This window comes from Pieris brassicae, chromosome 11 (assembly GCF_905147105.1).
Source record: "Pieris brassicae chromosome 11, ilPieBrab1.1, whole genome shotgun sequence".
Taxonomy (NCBI): Eukaryota; Metazoa; Arthropoda; class Insecta; order Lepidoptera; family Pieridae; genus Pieris; species Pieris brassicae.
Genome location: NC_059675.1, coordinates 584,808 through 612,276, shown reverse-complemented (window position 1 = coordinate 612,276; position 27,469 = coordinate 584,808). Strand labels below are relative to the sequence as shown.

Genomic DNA, 27,469 nt, shown 5'->3' with positions numbered 1-27,469 from the left:
AATACAATATTGTTAGTTTCAAGTACTTCCGAATTCAATTATATGAGGTACATGTCTTTTCCTGTATTGTATAAATAGCTGTTGCGAGCGTGTTTTAGGTCTGCATACCTAAGCTAAGGTTTAATAGTAATATAAATATAATGGCGAAGGTTAAAAAATTCATGTGTTACAACGGAAGACGGCTTTTTATACTATGGAGAGATATGATATGCTCTTGAATATTTCAAATTTAATAAAATTTAAATCCGTTGTGTAGTGCTTGATGTTGGTTTATAGAGTACCAAGTTTCCAGGACTTTATGCTATAAATCTATCTGCAGTATACTTTCCAGCCAGTCTCTTCCGTTTCAGTGTTGAGGTATATACAAATGGACATTTAAAAAATGTATACTTTTCGGCCATTGTACTGCAAGCAGGCAGCTAGCTATACTCCCAAAGAAAACAAAGGACAGCTTGAAAATCTTATTAAGTGCAAATTACTTGTGCAAGAATGTTATTAACAGCTTTGACAGAGTTTTATAGACAAAATTAGCTCATTAATAGTTGGAAAGTTGAGAGCTTGGAAATAAGTTTTCATATAAATTCTACAGACCGGTTTGAACCGCGCTGGAATTTATTACACGGTTGACATCGTAATGTACAAAGTGAGTCTTTAGAGTTTACAGAATTCGCGAGTCGGTTAGTTTTCTCCAAGAATTTAAAACAAGCTTTATAAAACATTTAATTAGTCCACTCTGTCCTAAGCTTTTCAAGAGTTTACTTAGTAATAATACCGATGGTATGACGGTGTTTTGTATGGAGCTTTTGAATAAGATTAATACGGAAATAGACCATGTGATTTGCATGTATAACATTACAAAAATAAGAATTTTTTAACTGTTTAACGTTTCACACTCCCGCTAAATAATTATAGCGACCAACTTTAATGTTCGGAGGGTCTTGATGTGAATACGTGAATATATGTATGTATGCATTTATTGGTTTTATTCATAACACAATTATATGTATCAGCCACAACTGGCCCAAAGTCATCTACCAGAACTCCTGACTACATTGATGGAGCCCATTTAGAATTGAAGTAACAGGTAAACAATGTATACAATTATGACAAAAACAAAGGATACACTCCAGTCTATTGTCTATCAATTTATTAACTTACAAATAAAGGGATATTTCATAATAATTATTATTTTGATGAAACCAATTTTGACTTACTATAAAACACGAACCCATTATAGTACTGTTTTCGTTACCATGGTAACGCATTTATATTAATAAAAAAATACAATAATAATAATACAAATATTACGTATCTTCAGGATCTGAGGTCTAATTAAATAAATGAAATGCTGCCAACGTTAAAGGTACACTGCCACAAAGACCAATCTTTTAAAATTTCTTTTAATTTTCTATTAATTAATTTTTAATTACAATTAATTATATATTTTGATTATTGTTTTATTATATAGGTTAAGAATATTGTAAATACATAGTTATATTAAAAAATATAATTCATATGTACAGGGCATGGTAATGTATGCCACATTCATATACTCACACTACAAACTATCGTGTTTGTTATAAATTAAGTTATCTGGATTCAAATGCCAGCAAAAAGAAGTAAAACAACGTTTATTCATTTATCTTTTTTTCGTTGTACAGTTTGTTTCGAAATTGTAGAAAAGCAACACTGATTTTGAAACATTTATTTCCAGCCTTCAATTGTCTGGTTGCTCCAGACTGTTAACACAAATTTATTCCAGAAAATATTTACATTGATATCCCATATTATGTCTGGCTGTCACGATTCATATCAAAGCTTTTTAATGTACCTATTGCAATACCTTTATCTGAACCATCATTATGAAATGAGAGTAGTTTATAGCTACCTATATAAAAGTTAATATATTAATTATGAATAATTAAGCAAAGCAATAACACATAACATAATTACACATATAAACAAAATATTACATTTGGCTTTGGAATCTGTGATTTTTATATGATTGTTCAGTGAGTTTTCTCATTTTGGAGCCAATACACTGTACAATATTTTACGATATTTAATGGAGTGCGGTGATAGAGAAGCGAATCGCTTTGATTGCAAAGCATGGAGCCAAATGCAATTTTTAAAAGTCTCCATACTCTTGTTATTAGTAAAATGTTTGTGTACCTATAATTAGGTACAATGAAACATCCTCAGTTTGTGACAGAAAAAGATCTGGCCGTTCACGTACGAAAATGGTGGTCAAAGTACTGCTTTGAGGGAAAGAATTCGAAATCCGAAAGCAAAAGATTTATATCTCGGGCCATGAAAATAGCACCCTAGAACCATGTCGCGTATTTTAAAATATGACTTAGGACTTGTAGCTTGTAACGGACGTAGTGGCCATTTCTTAACTGATACTTTAAAAAAGAAAGGTTGGTAAAACCGAAACAACTACCGAAGTATCAAGGGAGGTCACAGAAAAAATTGTTTACGGATGAGATTTTTTTACAATTGAGCAACATTTTAACAAACTATACGGTAAATACGGTCATTTAGCTCAAAGCTCTAAGGAAGCGCGAACGTGGGCACTATCCGACTTCAGTAATGGTTTGGTGGGAGCTATGAAGGTGTGGCTTAGCATTACTTTTATGAAAAAGGTATCAAAACATCGGCACATGTGTATCAAGATACCATTCTTAAGAAGATAATGAAGCCCCTTAGCAAAAACATGTTCGATAACCAAGAATGTCTGAGAAACTGAAAAATGAGAAACCGCAGTCTTGTTTGGAAACGAACGTTTCGGACTTCATCTGAAGACTGACAGTCTTTTAGTTCTGATCCTAATCCGCTGGATAATGATTTATGGTCAATTTTAGATAGTACGGCATGCTCTAAACGCCATGCTAATTTGCAGTCCCTAAAACAATTGGCAGTGAAGAATTTACCCATGGAAAGAGTGCGTGTTTCTGTTGATAACTGGCCTCAACGTTTATTAGACACAATGGAGACCACTTCGAATAAGCTTTTAATATTTGAAATTGTTTAATATTTTTGTATCAAACTAACACACTGTAAAAGTAATCAATGTTAATTGCAATAGTTTTTTTTTCTTTCTTTCGGTATTTATGGCAAAAGTAGATATACAGTATTTACAACTTTCTAAACCCGTATGGTAATAATAAATGAATAAACAAGATAATATAAAATTAAGACAAATTTCATAAGCTTGGTCTTTGTGGCTGAGTACAGTGATCGGCTAGTCGCCTATTAGATTGATAAATGAAGATCATGAAACAGATACAGAAATCTGAGTCTCAGACCTAAAAGGGTTGTAGCATCTAAGACAAATATTCAACACATTTCTCATTAATACTGTTTAATTTAACTTTAGCTATCAAGCGTTCAATCTTTTATGTGACTTTTTAATTCATGAATATTTAATTGTACGCCAAGGTGCTAATTGAATTGTAGCGTTTCACTTATCTGAAAAAAACCACTTAGAACTTCAGCCAATGGTCACGCACTACGTTAATTAATGATTACACGCACTTTATTAAGATGTTTTGCTAGTTATTTGTGGAAATTAATATTCCTGTTTACTAATTTAATCGTTTTATAAAGCCAGCGTTTTTATGACTGATTGTGAATACAGTGATATATCTACATGTGAAACCACTATTATTTAATTAGGCTAACGGGCAGAAACCTCAACTGTTAATTGATCGCCCATGGACGCGAACAATGCCTCAACTTGGTGACTGGTTTTAAACAAAAATGCGTGCGTACAAAGTACACATGTCAGAAGACCCCGAACTTCTTTCTCTTCTTGTCCTCTCGTCTTCTTCACATTTACACAAATCAAAAACTTTAGATTTCCGAGACTAGAGAGAAAAAAGGGAGATACGTTAGAAATTTAATGAATTTAATTGTCATTAAGAAATGCAAAGAATCGAAAATGAATACAAATTATATATATTTTAAATTTATTTCTTCAATGTTTACATTATTCGACGCGATTTCTATTGATATTGTTGTGACTAAAGCATTATGTTGAGTAAAATAAAATATGCAATATGAGTTCGTGGTTCAACATTATCTAAATATCTTGTAAAAATAGCATCTATTGTCGTTCTACTCTCGCTCCATGGCTATTTGCGTCATGCTACGTTCACCCTTTCCTTTTCTTCAACAAAAACGCTGGACATTTACGTGACGCTAATATTATTATTGCATTTCATACGTAAAAATCATCAACATCGCATTAAGTCAGAAATACTTTTTCCTAGCCATAGCAATATAATGTAATTAATGAACTAGGCCCGTCTTAACTCCCACATACACGCACAAAAGCTGGCGCAGAGCAGGCGGACATAAGAGTCTTTCCTCCAACTTTATTTTTTTCCCTTTGGATTTTTGTCCCTAGTAGAGACTCTTGGGCCGTGGGGTTCAAGTGCACAGGCGGTAATTAAAAAGTTAAGTAGGTGCCTGGTAACCAAGAGCTGCTGCTCAACGAATAAGTATCGTAATACTGTGAGGAAATGCTGCCACCATTAAAGGTACACTGAAACATGGACCAAACTTTTTAAATTAGGTTTAATTTTCTATTTATCTATTTATAGTTTTTAATTTATTTACAGTTCTGCTTTCTTTCTTGTAAACTCTCTTAAGAGAAAGAATACAAAAAATCTTATACCGGAACATATTTTATCCTGGAATTTAAATAAACCAAGTGCGTAATGAACTGAGCCGGAGAAGTAAGAAACCTAATATATACTTGTGTAATTTGTCCAAAAAGTTACACATTATCCGAAGATTTATCAATGTTTAAAAAGTACCAACAAAGAATATTTAATGAAAAACTCAAAGCTCCACAGGAAACCTGTTCGATAAATGGGAAAGTTTCCTATTTCTTTCAGAGTTTTCAATGCCTTTAATAATCACAAATTGTTAGGGTTACAAGGATTTCTATAAAAAATAGTATGGTAATCATACGTGTTTTAAAAAGTTATTGATATGAAGTGTTTAGTCATTTATAGCATATTTACAAGGGTCATTATTTGAATGAGATCCGGTGTCTAAATTGTTTAACACGTCACCGTGTCAAAATCAGCCCACAGACGGCACAAAAAATATGCGGTGAACTGACAGATTTTACGAGGCAACAAAATAGAACATTATTTTATTATATTTAAATATCAAATGTCCGTGTAATTAATCTATGCATGCGTTATTTGTTCGATCTACCCCGTGAGTACCACAATAAAACAGTTAATGTACTTATTACACTACAGCTCGGTGACGGTTAGTGATAAATGTCAATTTGACAAACAAATTTTGTCATTACCTGTCAACCGCCAAGGTCGTAACCCAAACACAAGTTAGGTAAAAATCAATAAAGCTTGTTTGTTCAACTTGATAACGACAGTTATCCAACGGCCAAATGCTACCGAATCTTATCTACTGTAATATCGATATTTTATATAAATAACATAATCCTGCCCATGTGACCCAAATATTAAGAAATTTAAGTTATATATCGTATGTAAGAGTTATCACATACATAGTGAACATTTTAAAATATTATTGGTTTTGTTTTATTCTATAATCTATCACTGTACAAATAATACAGACTTTCTTCGGTAACACACCGTGGCTTTAGGTCTTTTATTCATCTATTTGATGAAGAGCTGAACAAAAATTTGGAAAAGGGTGGTACGATTGTACGTTTTTGACACACTTAAGAGTAGTGGATAAATTTGAATTTACTTATGCAAAACGGTAAAATAAGTGTTTAGAAGAGATTTTACTAACGCGCAAACAAGCATAAAAACATTATTTTGAAGCCTATATTTTTAAACCAAAATTCAGTATCATCCTAACTTATCACAAATATAAGTAAGATAAAGTGTGGCCCACAAAACTAACTATGAATTTAATCAAATTGTTAATAGTTGCATTATTTTGTAATAGACAGATAAATCCGTAGACAATTTTAATTGCTTCTAATTATTTATTTTATATTTGTATTATCTTTTGCACTTTACGACAAACACTTATCTATCTACGAACATAAACCATTCAAGAACTCGTAAACTTATAGAATGCCAGATGAGTGCAGTAAAACTGAAGGTTTTGGCAACACTAAATATTATTTAAATAATACTTTGAAATGAAAGTTACAAAGTTATATTCAACAATATTTGCAAAACCAAGAATATTCACTCTTTACTAGCGATAACTATCAATTACCGCAAATTGACCACAAAATTGATAAAACTAGTATTTATCAATATGAACATTAAATTTAATAACCAAATTATGAATTAACACGAAAACCTAGTATTCAAATCCAACCAAACCATTTTTATTTCAAGTACTAGAAAATGATGTATTAAAAAAGTGTTAAATAAAGATCTTAATGATTCAAGAGAACAGCAGAATAACAATATATATCTATTGTTAACATTAACATATATGTTAAGGAAAGTACATAGAAATATTTATGTTTACTTATGAGAATAATATGTTTTTCTACAATCGTTGTCAACGAACAAATCTTTTTGTCCCAAAACATCTATAAAAAGCAAATTACGAATTCGTAAATTTTCAAGGCTGCATAATTATTATTCATGTCATAGTTTAAATAATAATAAACAATTAGCAACTGTATGGACTCAGATCTATATTACATATTATTTTCAGCTTATAACAGTATCAAATGTTTTTTCTACATATTTTCATCACTTGGCAATGGTGTACCATGCAATAATGTGGTGGCGCATGCTCTTTAACCCCATAGAAATTCATTAAAACATAATGATTTGCGAAATAAATGAAAGAAGGTACAAATTTTTGGCTTTAACCTTAGCTGATTACAAACGCCAGTTATGTTAGACAATATCATTTACATCTTGCAAATAATATTACCAGTTTATTTAATTTTTTAAGGGGTCCAAAACCATGCTTTCTTAATAATACTTGGGGTATTTCATATAAGTCGTAAATAACGTTAGTAAATTAGAAGCTGTTTAGGGTGTCTCCGTAATTCGACAAATCTACATTATTTTCCCTTCATTACATATTAATATTATTTGAAATACTTAGATGTAATGTTGAGAGTCCGGGGGTGAGGAAACGTCGATGCCCTTTTTTACAAAGCAAACGGGCAGGAGAATCACCGAATGTTAAGTGATATGGACACTCAGTGCCAGAGGGCTCTCGAGTGCGTTGCCGGCCTTTAGAATTGGTACAATCTTTTCATGAAGGACTCTAAGTTGAAGTGGCTCGAAAAAACTTCAGTGTGCGCAGCAAAAACTGCCTAATGAAAGAAACGCTCAGTTATTGAACGACTGACTTTGGTTGGTACTTTTTCACCTTAAACATATTCCGAATGACTTTTGGTGTAACATATTCATGACAATTACCTGTGTATTCCTCTGTATCTACTTCCATATTCATGATATTGATCACTTCACATATCACAATGACAATAAACACTATCTATGAACAAAGACACCGCGGCCGTCGTGATTATTTGATAGCACGTTTTTTACTACCGAATTGGTGTGGGGATGCTATGTTTATCGATACATTTCGTATTTCGTAGCGCAGTATATAAACCAGTTATAAGCGTAATCTGTATTGTAGTACGCAATTATTTCCGGGAACTGAAGGGTCAAAGTTTGACTTAAACACAATTTCTTTGATACTTACTTTCATACAAAAACGATATCCCTAACGTTTCTTAGTTGAATATTTGAACTACGCGGTGTTGAATAAATCGAAAGTGGATACGAAAACATCAGGATCGCTAGTGGAAATTACAGAATAACAGCGCAATAACTACTGGTATTATTTATTATTATAGTTATAATATATATATTACAATCACAATACACTATGATATGTTCAGTTAAATCCTACTAAAAGGGAGTTTAAACCCTCAATTGTATAATTGAGATTTATCGACACATCGACACCGCGTTTAAAGGTCGACTGATAAGCGCCGGCGCAGAACATACTTTTATGTAAGATGCGTAATATTACGTCAACCATCTTGACAATGAATCTATTGTAATTCTAAAACTGTCATTAATGTTTTGTACACTCAACATGGTAACTAATATATTTTATTTACAAGTACTCGTTGAGCCACAGTGTTGATTGTTGGGGCTTCAGCAAGCGATTCTCATCCCTGAGGTTGTAGGTTCCTGGGATACCTGGCTGTTCACCAATGTAATTTCTTTCTACGTTTGCATTTAACATTCGCTCGAACAGTAAAGGAAAACATCGTGGGGAATCGTCTTGCCTTAGACTCAAAAACTAGACGGCGTGTAGCACAGGAGGCTGATCACCAACTTGCATATTAGATTGACAAATACAGAAATCTCAGAAACCTAAAAAGGTTGTAGTACCACTGATGGATTTATTTACTAATTTATTAAATTGATCTTGATAATGTTCAGTAACCGTATCAAGGATTCTACACTGTACTATCAAATATATTTTTTCAGTCTTAGAAGTAAACATTTTGATATAGGTTAATCCTAACTTACCCTAAACTTAGCACGAATGTCAAAACCCTTTCTGCATTTAAGCCACACTTAGCACTAATTCTAAACTCTGTGTATCACATATTCCAGGAACAAGATCGAATTGGTTTATTAATTGCCTTAAATTATTTTTTAACAGCCTTCAGATGGGTAACGTTTTTAACGTCACATAGATTATATATACCGGGTGTTCCATGTTTTACATGCCAAAATATTTGGATCACTTCAATATACATATAGATACTAGAATATTTTATAATGTAGTAAAATATGCTTCAGTTGGCCATAATTTAATTAATGCCGAGACCTGTGTTTGTTTGTGGGTGATTATTCTGTTTTTATTATTATTTGAATGTCACACATGTGTCCTATCTCAGCTTAGGGAAATGTGTGAGTACATACAATTATTATTCCCTATAAATAATATGCAGTACTAGAATTATTAATCGGGCAGTTCAAATACTTCTGAAAAGAAACTAAAAGGACTGCCTATGTACGGTTAGATTAGGAATATCCGTACGTAATTTCCTTGTAATTATTAAATTACAGTGAAGGTACATTTTATCCGGAGGGCCGTGCGTCATTACTCTGATAACGATAATGGTTAGATATGACGCGGTTGTCGCCAAGTCGGCCACCTACTTTTGATGGGATCTCAAATCAACCTTCTGACTAGATATATAATATAGTTAAAATACGTGGCTCACGGCTCAAGACCGATCGCAATGGATACTCACTGTGGACGCCCTCTGCCCCACCTAGGGGTTATAGGACATGAAGTAAAGTAAGTCATGTCTCAATAATATCGCCTCCTGGTACATAAAGACCGGAGGTTCGCGATTTGTTTTCCGGTGAATAAATAATAATAACTTACCTAGTATATACTTGCCCTTGTAAAATTGGGGAAAAATTATGGGTCTTCCATATGGTCTAGATAGATATGAGGGCTTCTTTGCCTACATGAATATCGTAAATATCGTAAACGTACAAATCCTACAGAAATACGAACTAATGTCAGCAATGGCATGCATGAAAATATGTACTAATTTATGCAAATAACATATATATATATAACAAGAAAACGAAAAGAATTACAAAAAGTACTTTTCGTTACTAATCCGGAAAAGGCTATAACAATTTTTCTGAAACAAGTTGCGGAAAATACGGTTTATCTTATCTAAAAGCCTTGTGACAAATCTCAAGACAATACGCCACAAGGACGAATATTAAGATCAAAGGATGTCCTTGACACAGGATAGAATATACGGCCCAGATACTAAAAAAAAACTGGTTTTACAAATTTTTTCACCCAATATGCGAATTGCGCTCATAAAATACATAAGTATGTGTGGTTTCGAACGCACGATCCAAGGTTGAGCGCCTCATGTATCTACTAGGTTTTGCTACTTTAGCGGTAACCCAATGGAATGACATTGGTAAATTATTAATGTCGAACTAAAAGCGAATCATTTATTTGTGTTCAATCAAATGTTAACTAATTTACATTTACTGCCTCAGTCCTCCTCAAATCTTGGGCATAAAACGGCCGAAAAGAATTGGGAAGAAACTGTCTGTCACTACTTTTAATTGCAAAGTATTTGGCTTTACAAGACGCTTATAAGAAGCTGCAACCTTGTTCTACACGACATGGAAGGAATATATCAGTCAATAAAAATATAGACTGTACCAACAATGGACATGGAGAAATAGGAGCACATTATAGAGATAATAACACAAAATTTTTAAGTGAAATATCATATTCTTTGTATTAAAATATCACTAAAGATTTTTGAGGAAAAGTACAAGTTCTGGTATTTTGTAAATTCGATATTAATTAGTAAAGCGATTACCGTAAGTGTTTCAATTATAGGAAGCCAGCTTTTACCCAAAATACAATATTACGAATATCATTAGCAATACTAAAAACTGTATATTAAGTAATTTATTTTCATCGTCTCAGTAAAGGTATATTATTTACGTAATTTACCATCGCAAAGCTGCTAAAAGGTTTTTTATTAAAAGCAGCAATAATATGTTCTGCGTAAAATAGTAATATTGCCAACTTTTATTCCACGTTAAAAATTACACATAAATCAAATGGGTGTTTGTTTGTTACGTTAGTTATTATGATTTCCATTACTTTGTTTTCTGCAGTATGGAGCCTTTTTGGTTAAATGCCTCCTCCTGAACATTCCATTCGTATCTATACTTGGCTTCCTCCATTTATGTCTCACCAGAAACATTACCTATGTCGTCAGCCCATCGCTTTTGTGGTCTTCTCTTCCCTAAGTTTTTTTTCTCCTAATGGTCCCTTCCAGAGGGGGGGGGGGCTTCGGCGGCCCATACAATGTCAGAAGGCTCACGAGTGCGTTGCCTTGCTCTTTTCTTGAAGGGCCCAGATTCGTTTAGTTTCGGGAACACCTCGACAGGCAGTCAAGTGGAATGTTCTCATTTGTGGAACGACAGAGGTCCTATAGAACTTCATTATCAGCCTCCGACCTATCCAAAATACTCTTCTGAAAAATCTACATGATAAATGCAGTAGAAGATGCAGATAACTCCAACATCACACGCTATAAGAGAATGCACTTGGCATTCTTTCCCAGTTCTCACACACGCGCATTGCTCGACATCACATCATGAGATATTGAACTAGCTGAAGTTGAGGAAATAGTTTTAGTTAATAGCCTTCAGTCCTACTTAAGAACTCTTAAAAGTTTTCATAAAAATATATTCTTTAAAATAAAACGTTTCCGCATCTCAGATTTTATTCATTAATGCAGATTTACACTCAACTCGACTGAATTGAAACCAGAATCTAATTTAAGTGTCAAAGTCAGAATTCAGTTGAATTACTGCAATGTCATTATAATGTGTGAACTGAGCGTGAAATTAAGTGACCGTGGTGTGTTAGTGATTAATTAAATGGACGGCATTTTGTGCATAGCTTACATTGCAATCGAAGTTGAAAAACTATTGATAATGAACCTTCCCGTAAGTATTTATTTATAACTAATATTTTACTGTAGGTATCGCATGTGTTACCACCCCCGATTATCTACTGCGACAAGTATGTGATATAAACACACATGACGTATGGTTTTTGTTAAATAATAAGTGTTTTTAAAGTGTATTGAAATTGAAATTTTAATGGTTGGTATTTAAATTTCAGGTAATAATATTATTCGCAATGCTTAGTAATGTGATAGGTCAAACTAAGAAGTCAAAACCACCACTGGAGATATATATATCCAATTGGCAAGACTACAATCTGCCTTCACCAATATTGGCTTCTAAATTGAAAGAAATTCTCGATAAAATCTCTCTATATAAAACTTTACAATACTGCCCGTTCCCGAACAAAAAATGCTACGAACAATCGTATAAAAGTGTCGTGGCGAAAATAATTAAGGACGTTCAGGAAAAAAATAACTATAAAGACAAAAATACTACTATCGATATAACGAATAATTGTCCAAACAGACTGAAATATGCAAAGAAAAAACAGCCAACAGATCAAAAAAGAGTCTTCAGGACAAAGCCTAAACATTCGATAGCATATGGAAACCACTTAGTTCAATTTTTTTAACATATTTTAACAAATGACAATTTTTATTAAAATAATTTAAATTTATAGAATTGTCGATTCGTTTCGCGTGGTCGTAATTTCGACATTTCGGTATAAAGCACGCAAAACGCCACGAAATATATATATATGTTATAGAGAATAAACGCCTTTTGAATTTGTGTTTTAATATAAAACAAGTGTATGTTTTAAATACTAAGAACACGCAAGAATTGATTCATATTTGTACCCGTTAGTACAATAAATAATACAATTATTTCCTTACATTAAAGTGTTAAAATTCTCGCTTAGTAAATTGTCAACTTCACTTTGATCTTCACTTGTGGTAAATCATAGAGGATGGTGAGGGTAGAGAATGTCAGTATCTTGATATATTTGATAGGAATTTAGTTTCCGGAATGTACTAAAAGCAAACTATGCTTTTGATATACAAAAAAATAAATACCTAAATAAAGAACAAATATAAGAAAATATTAATTAAATACATATTAATTAACGTATTTTTATGTACCAGCAGTGTTTTTTAGCGTGCGATACTCATCCCGGTCGTAGGTTCGATCCCGACATATAAGGATCTTGATAAACGTATAAAGATCGTGAGGAAACGCGCATACTTAGACCGAAACATATAAAGGCTTAAACAGACCTAAAAGATTGACGCCTGTTTTTTTTTAATTAAAAAGGTCACATTTGCGTTATAGTATACATTTATTTCAAATAATGTTATTATTTGTGGTTATGCTGTATGTATCTTGCAAAAACATATTCGTTCTCAGTCAACCCACTACTTATAAAAATCTGACTTAAACATATTGATAACTTACCCGAAATACGCTTGATGTGAAGCTGCGTGGCGAAGTTATTCCCCATTTGGGAGACATAACTGTCCTTTTTGCTTGATAACTGTATGCTGAAGCCGTCGGACTCCAGAGAGGCCCTCGGAGCCCTAGCAGCCTGGACAGCCTTGTTCTGACACACAGGAGTCGGGGCTACCTTAGCCAAGGCAGCCTCCTGGGACCCGGTGCTGTCCCGCCTCCGACTTTTATGGTCCAACAGCATACTTGGGGTGCATCCCATTTTGCTACATTGGCACTACACTTTGGCACTAACACTTACGCACTTTGGTATCATTGTTTGGATCTGGAACAAGAATTATTGATGAGTTAGTTTAATAAGCCTTGTGAGTCTTGTATGTGGCTAAAATAAAATGTTTTGTTATATTTAAAAAATGGGTTAAACAATACAAAACTCATAATAATTCCATCGTTGTGCCATAAATTGAGAGAAAGGTGGAAATAAATAAGAATATTGTTTGATACTGTAGAAATCATATTAGAGACTTTTCTCATATTCTCAGTTTTATTTTTGAATCGCATGTATATTGTTTTAAGAGTGTTTAGATCACTGTGCCTTCGAAACAATTATTGTCTCATCAACAATTATCACCACGACCCCTTATTATACGCACTGTGTAAAAAAAACTAGGTGCATACTAAGAGAATATATTTTATTTATTATTTATAGTTATCGCCAACATTCGTTGCTATATTCTGGGATACCACGTTTGAAAAAATATACTATCAAAACAAAAACTTTTTAAAAACTTCGCGTCGTCTAGTTATTTCGATAAATCTTTGATATAACGTCGTCTAGACGTCCGCTAATAATATGAGAATATTATTCTAATACAAATTATATAAAGTGCCAAGTTAAGGGTTCAACGTTTTGCAGGTATGGTAAATGTTGCATTGTTATACTGTTTTTCTTATTTTATTTTATAATAAACACAAAAATTGTTGGACAAAATATATAAGTAAAACTCTATAACAACTACAGTTCTTAATTATCACAATTATTAAAATTATTAAACTTACTGTGGTTGACACAATTGAAAATTATAAACGTGTTTATAATTTTATTTTTGTGCTGCAACTGTAGGCGAAAGCTACTATAAGAATACCTGTGTTTTTATATAGGGCATGAAAATTCAAGTGATAAAATACACACTCATATTGCAAGAAGACTCGCAAGTGCGTTGCCAACCCTTTAAGAATTGGTACGCTCTTTTCGTGAAGGACCATAAGTCGAAATGGTTCGGAAATACTACAGTTTACAGCTTGTTCCACTTAGTGGAACCAGTGCGCGGCAAAAATTGTCTTAAGCAACGCTCAGCAGTATTCTGCCTTGAAGTGAGATAATGGAACTCAGCTGCAGGTATTAGTCCGAAGAACTCCTCTGAACACTCTTCATGGTAAATGCGGTAGAAGATGCAGAGGACCCCACATCTCAACGCAACGCCAAGGGATCAAACCGCTCGGAAAGTGTCTGGTTATCTATTTTCATAAGTAGCTCATTGACTTCATCTTAACAGGTTTGATGTTTGAGAGCAGAAATAAAATATCATTCAGGTCATAATGAACGATGATGACCTGAATGAAACGATTATTTTATCATGAATAATAAATATTACGTATAGCTTAAGTTACTTTGTTATTGACAGACTTTAAGACAGTAAAGTGAATATATACTATATAATCTCCCTTTGTTTTTATTTCGTTTTTACGTTCGACTTAAAAAATACTTCTTGGTGGACATTAATGTCTTTTAGGATTGAATGGTGAAATAGCATGAACAATTTTATATATACAAATTGATGGTCTTAATTAAATGAGAGCGCTTTGATGGAATTTCCGCCGATTTCCTCAGTGGAGGAAAGGCCTTTCATTAATCAAAGGAAAACCGAATTTAAATATCTAAAACAATGTAAAAACTGGAATAGCTCCATTATATTATTATGTATGTTTAATTTTGCTTGCCTGCAAGGCGGGCAGGGCGGGTTACAAATCGCGGCGGCGGTATTACTAAACACTTTTATAAAATAAATATATGTTATTAAAAAAAATTACAACACAAACTATTATTACTCGAAACGTAGATTTGTATTTTTTTCTATAAATTGACGCATGGATCTGTAAAAGAAATTTTAATTCAGGTTTCAACGTAAAGTATTATATGAAAAATGTACATGGTGACACTGCCACGTGTAACAAAAATCGAATCATAATTAACCCAGAACGAATTCGTTACCATAATTTTACAATTGCTTGAGTTAAATGTTAAATTGCTGAACTTTCAATAATTTACTATATAATTTAAGTATATTAAAATACATAATTGTGAACACTTAAACGGAGCTCGGAATGTTTATTAATTGTGTAAATTTTGAAATGTAACTAATATCAAAATTATTAAATTTATATACAAAAAGAAATAAAAAGTAAAATTTCTAAGCTATCGGTAAAGCAAAACTGTTGGAAATCCACTCTAACTGTAATTAAAAAACTTCACGTTTGACTTTCAGACTACGCCTAGCACTTAAGTTACATAGAAAGTAATAACAATAATAGTATTCTAATAATTACAATAATAGTACACAATGGCTTCAAACAGTTTGACTAAATACGTCCATCCCTGAGGTCGGAGATCGCTCCGGCTGTGCACCAATGGATTTCTTTCTATGTGCGCTTTTACCATTCTCTCAAACGGTGAAGGAAAACATCGTGAGGAAACTGGCTTGCCTTTTTTTTTCCCTTTCTTGGCCTGCACGGTTTGTGCGTCAGCCAACTGGCTTGCCTTAGACCGTGTTGACGTGACGTGTTTCAGGCACAGGATCACCCACTTGCCTATTAGATCGACAGATAATTCTGAGGCTCAGACCTTAAAAAAAAAAAAAAGGTTGTAGAGCCTATGATTTTTTGACAGGCTTTAAATTATGCATGTCTTATTTTATTATTAGTGAGTATATCTCAAAGATTAACTTCATTATTCAATAATATATGTTATGTTATTTTATCTTGGCGCATTGTTCAAGCCCTGGCAAATGACAATTGAAGTGCATTGAATTCTCCGACAAATTTAGAAAATATAATTAAAAGCAAAGAAGCATGAACACGTATAAAGCTGTTGGTGTAATTGATTAGCGCAAAAAATCCTAAAACCACTGTCTACGTTAATTGATATCGTTTTCATTGTGTGACTTTCATTAGGCTTGATTGAAATTTATCGAAGCGAATTTGTATATCTGAATACAAATTAAAAGGGAGTTTATATTTGGATACAATATATGTAATCTACAGAATTGATGTTCTAGATCCAATTACCAAGAAAAATCAAAGTAGAAATAGAAAAATGAAAAATAAACTTGCCCTTTTAAGTGATTGCTTCACAGAATATCTATCTAGAATGGCTAAAATCAAACGTTTTTATTACATTCGAATAAATAGAGGCGGTAGTTTTAATAAGAAAATTACATACTAAGAAAGATTTTATCAAGTGACATTTTAGTACGCGCTACTTTGTGGTCCATTAGTAGTATTGAGCATAGTAGTTGCTACGTTTTCTACCGTAAAAGTTTCCAATATTTTCTTCTATTTGTGTTATTAAAGCCATTAGAGAAAGATTACTCTGACACCACGGGCGCAGTAGCCACGTACGCATTAGTAACTTGGTGTTTTTAAATATAATTTTCATAAGTGGTCACCACCACATATTATTACTTTTCTCGCTTCACGAATTAGTATGATACAGCGATGGAATGCTACCAGCACTGCCACAGGGACCCAACTTTTAAATTTTGTTTTATTTTTCATTTTTTTTTATTATTGTTTTTACTATAAAGATGAAGATTATTGTAAATACTATATATTTGTGTGTTGGTATATAAATTTGTAATTAACAACTAATTCTGTATTTAAAATAGCCACAATGTAAAACATTTTAAGCAGAAAAACTCTCATATTTTTCGCATATAACGTGGTAACACTGGAAATATATTGAAACATTTTAAATCCATTAGTGAACCGAGCTTTGATAGGAATTTTCCATTTAGACAAGAGTTTTAATGGCTGATACCCCGTGGATATAGAAAAAAACTAAATATAAATCTAACTAATCTTACGCTAGTGGAATTATTATTGCACATTAAATAAATTGTAAATAGTAAATTGCGTCCGTTACAGACTTATAAAGAAAAAGTAAAAATTCCGATACAGAACTTTTAAAAACAAAGGAGTGTCACTAGTTAGCATAAGAACTTAGTAGGATCTGTATGGCGAGACAAGACCTTAGTTGGAAAATTCTAGTGGAAAATTCCTGATAAATAAACAAAGGCTTTGAACATAACTCCAGCTATTAATTTGCTTTATAGATCACTTATGGCTATTTAGCGTCGGACGGTAAATCAAACGCAATGGGATAGCCTATCAATCTAGATTGCAAACATGTCGAGCCGCTCCCAGACAATACAGTTAACTCGGATACACCTACAACTGGAGTTACTTAATACCATTCGTAATTGCTACGTGTTTGCAGTATTATATTTAACGTTGTGTAGACACAATTAATTATTATAAATTGTATGACAAAGGCTGTATCGAGAATGCTATCTTTGGAGGCTACCTGTTCATATAGGCCCAATAATGCGTAAATATAACTTTTCACATATTATAACTTTAAAGCTTGATCGGTTGAGTGTAACATGGCCGGAGTACCGTAAGGTTACTTGCCTTAGGGATCAAACTGTTAAAATTTATACTATTATATTTGGCCACAAAGACTCGGCGACTGGGACTCTAGATATAATTTAGACATATTTTTATAAGAAATCGTAAAGTGCATTTAAAAGAAAGTGGCAAAATGACACTTAGTAGAACTAGAAAAAACGCTTCGGCTTACACGATAGTTATTAAGAGATAGAAATGCAATCGTATTGACTTTTAAGTGGATGCTCACCTTTGAATCGCAATTAGACGGCTATAAAAATAGTTTAAACGTCAAGTAGGTAATATTGCTCTTCTTTGAGTGTTTGTTTTCGAGATCAAATTAAAATGTATGAACCCGAAGACCTGTAACATGAAAGTATGTTTTTGTGAAAATGTTTGTGTGTGCTTATAACAAAATAAGAATAAGTGTACCACAAAGAACGGTTCGGTGGCCGTCGATACACAATCTTATACTAGAATAATAAGTCCTGAGTACATACCTACAATATTATCAGCCGTAAGGATTTGGAGAAATTCTATTAGTTTGGGAACAAAGAGAGGTTAGACTGATGCTAACACCTTGTCTCACGATAGTTCTCAAAAACGCACTAAACACTCACTATAACATTCTAAATAGTGGACGTAACTATTATCAATTATAATTAACAAAAAATATATATCGAAATAAAAATGTGTCTAACGTAACCCGAGTAAATCTCAACAATGACTCAACTAATAAATGTGACGATCGGCTGAGAAAAAATATTTGGGATCACCCTCATCAAAAATTATTAAATTGAAATTATGTATTTCAAAAAATAAGAAAAATATATTTATAAGAATACACTACCCGTCGCGGTCATGGATAGTATTGCCAGTAAATAAAAATTAACTATTATTATTATTTGAAGTCATGCATAATTAATTGAAATGTCATAACAAAACAATGTATACTACAATCTAGAAAATTGAATTCTAGTTTTAAATAAATATGACACAACCTTGGGAATAACTGATATTACAGGTTTTGTTTGTTACCTGTACTAATAATATCTTTTAAAATATTTATTTTATTTATTTATTTACACCTCGTTACACTACAAAATAAAAATAAAAAATTAACATAATTAAATCAAAAGGAGGGCAACTGGCGGCCTTATCGCTTACGAGCGATCTCTTCCAGGCAACCACTGTGAGTAAAGAAAAAAGAAACGTATTAAATAAGATAGGCAAGTAGTGCAAAATACATGTAATACACAGTTATTAAAAACAAAAACTAAACAGGAATAGAATATTAAAGATACATTAAAGATAGAAAGTAAAAAGACACATAAATACCTAGTAATCAAACCCGTTCGATTAAAACTTTGCCATTGTAATAAATAAGAAAAAAAATATATTTGCATTTTTATTAGATGTTGGTAGATCGTAAAGTTATTTATTGTACGCAACAAGAAATTTCAGAAAATAAACTGTCAGACTTTCAAATTGGCGACGGTAGAATCAAATTCAGTCGCCGGCCAAGAAAGGTTTGTGGCACTATATATGAATGGACGAAAAATACAATTAAAAAAAATTAAAAAGTTCACAGTAAAAGTTCATGGAATCTTTTTATAGACTGAATTCCGTTTCTTTACAAGTCTGACTTCTATGTCCATCTGTATTATACGTACATTTTTCATATGAATAGATGGGACAAATTATAATCCGGCAAGAATTATAAAAAAATGCCATTTTTGTAACCGCATTGTGAAGAGAATTAACGTAGAAGTGTTCAAATTGGCTTTTTTTTGCAGCCAATGAATCTGTCAGTCCGTAATGGCTCGCCGAGATTTTACAATAGTTTGAAACCTCTTTTGTTTATGTTAGATTCACTAGTCTGTGGCTGGTTTAATTGATTGCGTTTTAACAAAAAATGAATGTTATTGTAATTTTATCTTGTGTACGACTTTCGTTAAAATAACTTGTTTTTCTATCTATAAAGTCTACACCATATATTTAATATATTATATATAATGAATCGCAAAATGTGTTGGTAAGCGCATAATTCTACAACGCCTGGACCAATTGTAGTATTTTTTTTAATGTTCGTTGAAGTCTTAGGATGGTTTTTACGTCTCATCAGTCTTACAAATACCGTTACTAAGTAATATTTTGCTAACTTCAATTTCTAAAGTATTCTATCAACTTAAACTACGTATAGCTTTCCATAGAATTTCATAGCAATTGACTGATATTGACAATGACAATTTATATCTATAAATAGTATAATGAATAATGAAACGGAAAGCACATACTTGCTGGAAGAAATCTCTTCCAGCAATCTTATCTTCTCTCTCATAATCTGTACGTTCTGGACAATTATCACGGCTACCGGAAACGTAACCTTTTTGCCTGTGTCGACTGTCCAGCGTCAACAAGCTCCCATTCCTCTCTTACTCTCGTAGCTTAAATAGTTTTTTCGACTCCTTGCCGGACATCAACCTATATGTGAAGTGTATCAGTAAAGCATAGTAACCCCTACTATGATTTAAAATGTACTAAGAAAACATTAATGGATAGCAACAGGTTTTCTCAAAGTATATAAAAAATACTAAATTGTATAATATTTTTAGTAAAATTTATCCATACATAAGGTGTAAATAAATATATAAATACTTGCCAAATGAATAAGCTATAAAATCGCCTCCGTCCCTATGGGCCAATATATGTCACCTGTAGATGTGACACTGAATACACTGCGAAATAAACATCAAAAATGCGTAACTGAACGCCCGAGGCAACTAAATAACGACCGCTAAATTGTAGCAAGAAAATGGCTAAAGAATATTTTTTTCGTTTAAGTTTTTCGCTCGTAATTTTAAGATCTCTATGGAGTAATTCTTTGACGTTTGAAATATGTTTGAAGTTACTTGTACATAAATTTATTTGTATATTATATACTATGTATTCTACGAGTAGATATTAGTATCTAAGTATATGAGAGTTTGCATCGCATTTTAAATATTACTTATTTTTTATAATTATTCAATTGGCAGGAATAACAAATTTAAACGAAACAAAGATATATAAAGAGGAAACATATTTTTTATATTTTTTCAAACTCTAAAACTATTAGAACAATTTTAAAAATAAAAAAATGAGTATCAGCTTTACGAAACCGGGTTAGATCTACCGATCTATTAACGTTAATATATATCATAATTGACGTTAATACCTATTTACGTATTTTTTATGTAACAACATGGAGCAACATTTTTATGCAAAAACAAACTGCCAGAAGGCTCGCAAGTGTGTTGCCAGCCTTTTAAGAATTGGTACGCTTTTTCTTGAAGGACCCTTTGTCGTATTGGTTCGCAAATGCAATGCATTGGGCAGCTGGTTCCATATGGTAGTGCGCGGCAAAAACTGCCTTATGAAACGCCAAGTTGTGGAACGACGGACGTTGAGGTGATATGTATCAAATTTATTTATTTTCAAAATCCTATAGCCATGGACCAATTAAAGTTATGTTTAAATCAACAATTTATAATTAAGCTAAACCACTTCTCGTAATTAATATTATTATGTATTCAGACACGAATAATTTTGAGAGAATGTGATGTATAAGTAATTATGGTATGAGTTCCTTTCATAAACAAAAGTTAAACACAGTAAAACATTTATCGTAATATTTTCGACACACCCAGTAATAGGTCTTTGTTCGTGGCTTTAATGTTTTGAAGAACCACTAAAGCCAGGAACAAAGACATATACAATTATATTCATTTAAATTCATAACTGTACCGGTAGGATATCGCTGTTTAAATTATCTAAAACAGCTAAAGGCACATCTTACACCATTGTGTCTTATTTCTGTAATGTTTATTTATCATCTTATTATTTGTTTTAGATTTTTTTACAATTGGTACATTGGAGTATATTTAGTAATAACCCAATACATTGGAGTCAGAATTACCGTTAATTTTCGTTCCGTTTTGAGAAAAGCGTTTAATAGACTGTTAAAATCATTAATGTAAATTTGATTTAAATAACTTAATTTTTTAAAGTTCCATGATGATTGATGAATGATTTGTCCAACAGGCAAGTTGGTGCCAACCACGACGTCGACTTTTTGGGTCTAAGGCTAGCCGGTTTCCTCACGATGTAAAGCGAGCGAATGTTAAATGCGCATATAGAAATAAAGTCAATTGGTGCACAGCCAGTTATTGGATCCACTAGACAAACACTGCTCTATTCTTAGTATTTAACTATTAAGTATAAACTTGAATCGATTTATTCAAAACGCTTGTAATTTAATACCTATTTGGCAAAGCACCCTACTCAATATTCCCTTTCTTAACCACCAAGGACACGTTATTAGCATCACATTTCGCGGGAGCCATCCTGAGGGGTTTAAGCTTCATTCATTATTAATTCAAACCGACCCAGTATTTATTCAAAAGAGGATTATAATAATTTATTTTGAGTTTTATAAGTTTACGGCTTTTAATTGCGTATTAAAATTGGATGAAGTTTTCACCCAATATATTGTTTGAAACTAGCGAGTTGCTAGTTTCAGCAAAACTTTTAAAATATCCTTTGCTTAGAGCGTACCAATTTGATAAAAAAACCGACAACCCACTTGGGAAACCTCTGCGCAATTGTCTGGCGAGTGTCCATGTGCGTGGTGAGCTCAGGTGAGCCTCCTGGCCGTTTGCCTCCTGTTAGCTTAAAAAAATAGGTTTGAATATATGTATCTATATATAAATATATATATATATATATATATATATATATATATATATATATATATATATATCTCTTGTTGTGTTTTAGTATATATATATATATATATACTAAAACACAACAAGAGACACTTACGCCATAGCTCTGACATTAATAATAATGTCTATGAATTATCAAATAGTCATTAATTTATAGTTCAAGTAAGTTTGGCAAAATAAACCATAAGCATTAACAGCTGATTAGAATTTGACGTTTTTAATTTGCGAGGTCTATGCCATTTAATGACAATGGTAGCTGATGCCGTTTTCCAGACATATAAATTATGCAGAGAGCTCTTGTATATTATTTTTTAATAAAGTAAGGCGGAAATACTTGTATTTATATGAAAACGCTATTATACGAAATCCCTTTAAACACTTCCAATTAGCAACAAACTAATGAATCTAACAAGTATCAAAGCTCGGTCATAGCTAATGCACTTACTAAGCTCCTAATATTGCATAGAATTGTGTATATCTATATGTACATAGATAAATTGCCGTTACCTACATTAGGAATGATTTTGAATAAATAATAATAAAATGACAGACATAAATGTTAATAATTATTTTTGGAGAAATTTAGATGAGAAAAATAAATATTATTATTAATGTAGTTATGTCGACATGTACGAATAGTCTAAATTGATACATGTGTAAAGAATATATTGTGAAAACAATTATTGTAAAATTAAAACTTACCAAAAATACCTTTCAAGGGGAAGGTGACTGAATTTTTAAAGCATGTATTTGGACCAAAAGTTTGACAATAATTATAAATAACTTAAATTATTACGGCATTATAATATGGCTGATTTTTGCGGTTTTTTTTAAATTTATCAAATTAAACGTACCACTTTTATTGCAAATAAACGATTTTTTTATTTATAATATAACTTTTTTTACTTTATGTTCCCATCATATGTACAACGGAATAAATCTAAGGAATTAAATATTATGACACTATCTACTTAATATATTCTTAAAGCCTTGTACAAAAAAATTATAAACGATTATAACACAAATAGTGACTTTCACCAGTATAATTCTCGAAACAGAACTAATCTAAGCGTACGACCAACCAGGCTCCAGAAATAAACCAATCCATATATGGAAATTGTATTAGTTTTTACAATAAGCTCTCAAGCGAAATTAGAGATTTATCACTGAATAAATTGTTAAACTTGACGATTATTTAAATGTTCGTAATGTTTGGGATTGATTTGCTCCACTGCTAATATTTATGACTCAAAAACTTGGCGATTAAAAAGGTGGCGGAGAGTTTCTTGCCCGCTCTACTCCCTTGACTTGCGAACTGGTAGTAAATATACATTTGAATTAATTTAACATCTTTGCTGTTGACGTTATTTATTTTGGGTTTGAGTTTAAGTTTGAAAGGATATGGATACGAAATAGTAATTAATATATCTGATTCATAACGTAGGTTTAAATTTATGCCATTTAATGAACTTATCGAAGAAGCAAGCAATTTTAACAATCTCATGGAATTGCATCAGAAAGGAACATTTTTAAGCCTTAATCAACTTTATTTATGTGTCACTAAAATATACGATCAATGTGTGAAATGGAACGTGTATTTTCATTGAAGGAACATTAACCTCTGAAGACACTCACGTCTCACAACGAACGTTGTATGTTTATATAAACTAAATGTATGGCGGCGCCGTGATATAGTACAAGAGATGCGTTATTTGTTAAATGAACAAAATAAATCAAATTTTTCGACAGCTATTTCCGAATCATACTAATATGTAATATAAACATACAAAGATTGTTTAATTGTCTAGAGGCAAGCTGGAGTTTCTTTGTTCGACCCCAGGTACTGCACTGCACGATATGGTTCGTCGCTTCTTGTATAAGCTTGCAATTATTGCCGCGCACCACCGCTATGTGGATCCAGCTGTGCCCACTGAAGTATTTCCGAACCAATTCGACTTAGGGTCCTTCAAGAAAAGAGCGTACAAATTCTTGAAAGGCCGGCAACGCACTCGCGAGCCCTCTGGCATTGAGAGTGTCCATGGGCGGCGGTATCACTTAACATCAGGTGAGCCTCCTGCCCGTTTGCCCCCTATTTTATAAAAAAAAAATATAAGCTGTGTACCACAAAGGACGGTTCGGTGGCCGTCGATACCCATATGGTATAATATGGTTTCATTTAAGCAGCGATTAAAGCATCTCATGGACATGCGTTCCCTCCAATAGCCACATCTTAGGGTTTCCACTCCTTGCCCCCTTCCATCTTTCCTAGTCATATAATATGGGTCCTTTTAAGCGGCTGTTGAGTAGACATTTCCTGGACAGGAGTGCTCTCCAAAGGCCACATCTCTCGTAACATATGGTGGGGTTGTAGACAAACGTCCGTCCAATTCTGTTTAAAAATATCTCATATAAAAAGTATTGTAACTATCTGATGAAAGCTTTTCTCACAACTGCTTTAATTTTGGAAATTTGGAGCTTCCTAGAACTTTTCGGCTTTTTCTTTTAGAACCGGAATTTCCGAAAGATTTGTTTAGATACCGAAAAATTATTTACTTTTTGAACTGTCTAAGTTTAATGTTAGTATCCTGTTGTTTAAATAGGTTCAGATTTAGAACCAACAGTTATATATAAACGATATACATATTTACAGTCGAAAATGCACGTATTTTGTGAGGCTCTTGATCTTGAAGAAAGCCGTATTTAAAAGTAAATATTTGAATACTTTATAATAGTTACCTAGTTAGTTAGTTTAGTTATAATAGATTTTTGGGAAAAAGATTGAAACATTTTAATTCTATTTTAATTCTTATAATTTTTTTTTTAAATTATTATTAATATCTAGGCTAATGATATTGTAGATGCACTGTATTTGTGTTGATAAACAAAAAAAAAACTAGAATCTTAATTCGTAGTATAACCTAAATCGTTTTGATATTATTATTTGTATGAAAAAGTAATTTAGTAATAGGATAATATAGTTAATAAACAAAAATTAAGAGAAACATAACTGGCTCTTCGGCTACACCCACCATGCTTACCTGTTGCTTGCTGGCGCAAAGCCAAAACCGTACATAAATTAGTTGTTCGAAACAAATTAAAAGGACTACTTTTACGACAATTTATTATGAAAGCAAGGTGGGAAGCTTATTTTGAATATTATTCAAAATATTATACTTTTTAAATAAAATAAAATATTAATTGATACTGTTACGGAGACGGGTCGACTGCAATGTTTCTAGATTTTTTCACTAGTTAGAGAACTTTTCAGCAGGCTGTAATATGATTTCTGACCGTTTCAGGACAGGGTTAATCACATATTAGAAAATTGTAATTTCCATAATGTTACCCTAGTTTTCAGGAAGGGGTAACCTTTTTTCAGTCAGTTTCAGAACATGTGTAGTAGAGTGGTGCAGTTTTCAGGAGACCCATTTTCAGGCGTTTTCAGGCCTAGGTATACTCCTTTGATGAAGGAATATTCTAGACCCAACGTTTTAGGTGTGAGACAAGGACGAAATGATACGAGAGAGAGAGAGAGAAGATCAGAACTTTCTCGAAACTAGACTGAGCACTCTAGAACGCCGTACGACAAGGACGGAGCAACGTGCGAAAGAGACAAAGAGTGCGGACGTTCTAGAATATTGTGCAATCGCTACTCAGTAGCAAGCCCGCCTAGAGAGTTCTCGAATATTGTTTAGAATTATTCCCAGGGATATATAAGCGAGCCGAAACGCGACTAGTCATCTTTAGTTTGGAATGTGATAACAAGAGAGGAACACCGAAGCGATAAAGTGCGAATAAAGTGATTACAAGTGATAAAGTGTGCATAAGTGAAGTAATTAGTGATTGTTTTGTGTGTGTAATTAGTGCATCTCTACGATTAATTTGTGTTCATAAATTCCTCGTTGATTACCAAGAAATAAACCCTTGAAGAAATCTACGGCGTTTTCTATCCGATCCCCTAGCTCGTGGACATATCAAATTAACAAACACAGGTGGTACTTGGCAGAGAGGAATGACGGGATTTGGAGTCTTTTTCCAAAAAGGGCACACAGATACCAAAAGATTGAAATAGAAACGCCCTTAAATGTCAATGTATCTGAATTTAAGTCTATTCTTATTATTAAGGGAAATCTAGTGATTAAGCGCGTGTTTCTCAACCCTAAGATCATATGTTTTAAGCCCTATAGCCACTTGCTATCATGACGAAGAAACACTTTTGAATAAACTGGCATATATAAGACTTCATGCAAGAAAAATATCCACTAAGTAGGGAATTGTGAAGTTTTTCCTATAGCTAGTAGCTAGTATCGAGAAAATTTTTAAAACCGGCTGAAATTTTAAAGACTTTCTGACCAATTAATATCATGCTAATTATTTGTATATTTTAAGAAAGATTATTTTCAATAGGGTTTGAAATAAGTATGATATTAAACCTTTACGTTGGAAGTTGAAAGTTATATATACCTGTATCTAAGGAAAAGTATATATTCCGAATTATCACTTTATTTGCAGACCCTTGAGTTTCCGTAACGGGGCGAGTGGGCGCTAGTGTCCATACGTCGTTAATATTTAAGCAATATTTATAGTTTGAGTTATGAGGTACATTTTTAAATCGTACTCTTCAAAATGGTCCTCTAAGCAAGTTTTGTGAAGAGAGGTCTACGACGTAGGCCGTAAGCTCCTAAGCTTCCTGGACCGCGTAGCACCTGCGCTCATTGATATTTCTTAATAAAAACTATTCAAAAACTTAACATTAACATACATTTTCTGTTGCTTGTACTGTAAAATTATACAATTGAAAACACTTGTATTATTTTGCAAAATTATGCACGTGACTTCGCTTTATTTAACTAATTTAGTGTTATAGTACGTTCATGTATAAGACTAGGTTCGACGAAGTCTATATATATTTACAAAAAATATATTCCTCGGGTCCTTTAGTATTTATTATATTCATTTCCAATACACAAATATACAGTATTTACAACAGTCTTAACCTACATACTACATAACCTACATAGGTAATAATTTTTTGGT

General features: G+C 32.6%; 1 protein-coding gene and 1 long non-coding RNA gene across 4 annotated transcripts in view; one reads left to right on the top strand and one right to left on the bottom strand.

Annotated features, from left to right (window-relative positions):
• The window catches only part of LOC123716017 (high affinity cAMP-specific and IBMX-insensitive 3',5'-cyclic phosphodiesterase 8), a 127,510-nt gene that overhangs the window by 87,689 nt on the left and 12,352 nt on the right, over positions 1 to 27,469 (bottom strand). For 2 of the 3 annotated variants that reach the window (XM_045671490.1, XM_045671492.1), the window contains exon 2: positions 12,951 to 13,266. In XM_045671490.1, coding sequence (XP_045527446.1) covers positions 12,951 to 13,203 — 253 coding nt within the window. In that variant the 5' untranslated portion in view covers positions 13,204 to 13,266. Of the gene's footprint in view, positions 1 to 7,412; positions 7,683 to 12,950; positions 13,267 to 27,469 lie in introns of those variants that run through there. The other variant, XM_045671491.1, reaches the window with a different exon arrangement.
• LOC123716018 lies at positions 11,421 to 12,390 on the top strand. The gene is made up of 2 exons (XR_006754502.1): positions 11,421 to 11,534; positions 11,713 to 12,390. It is a non-coding gene; the product is annotated as an uncharacterized LOC123716018 (long non-coding RNA).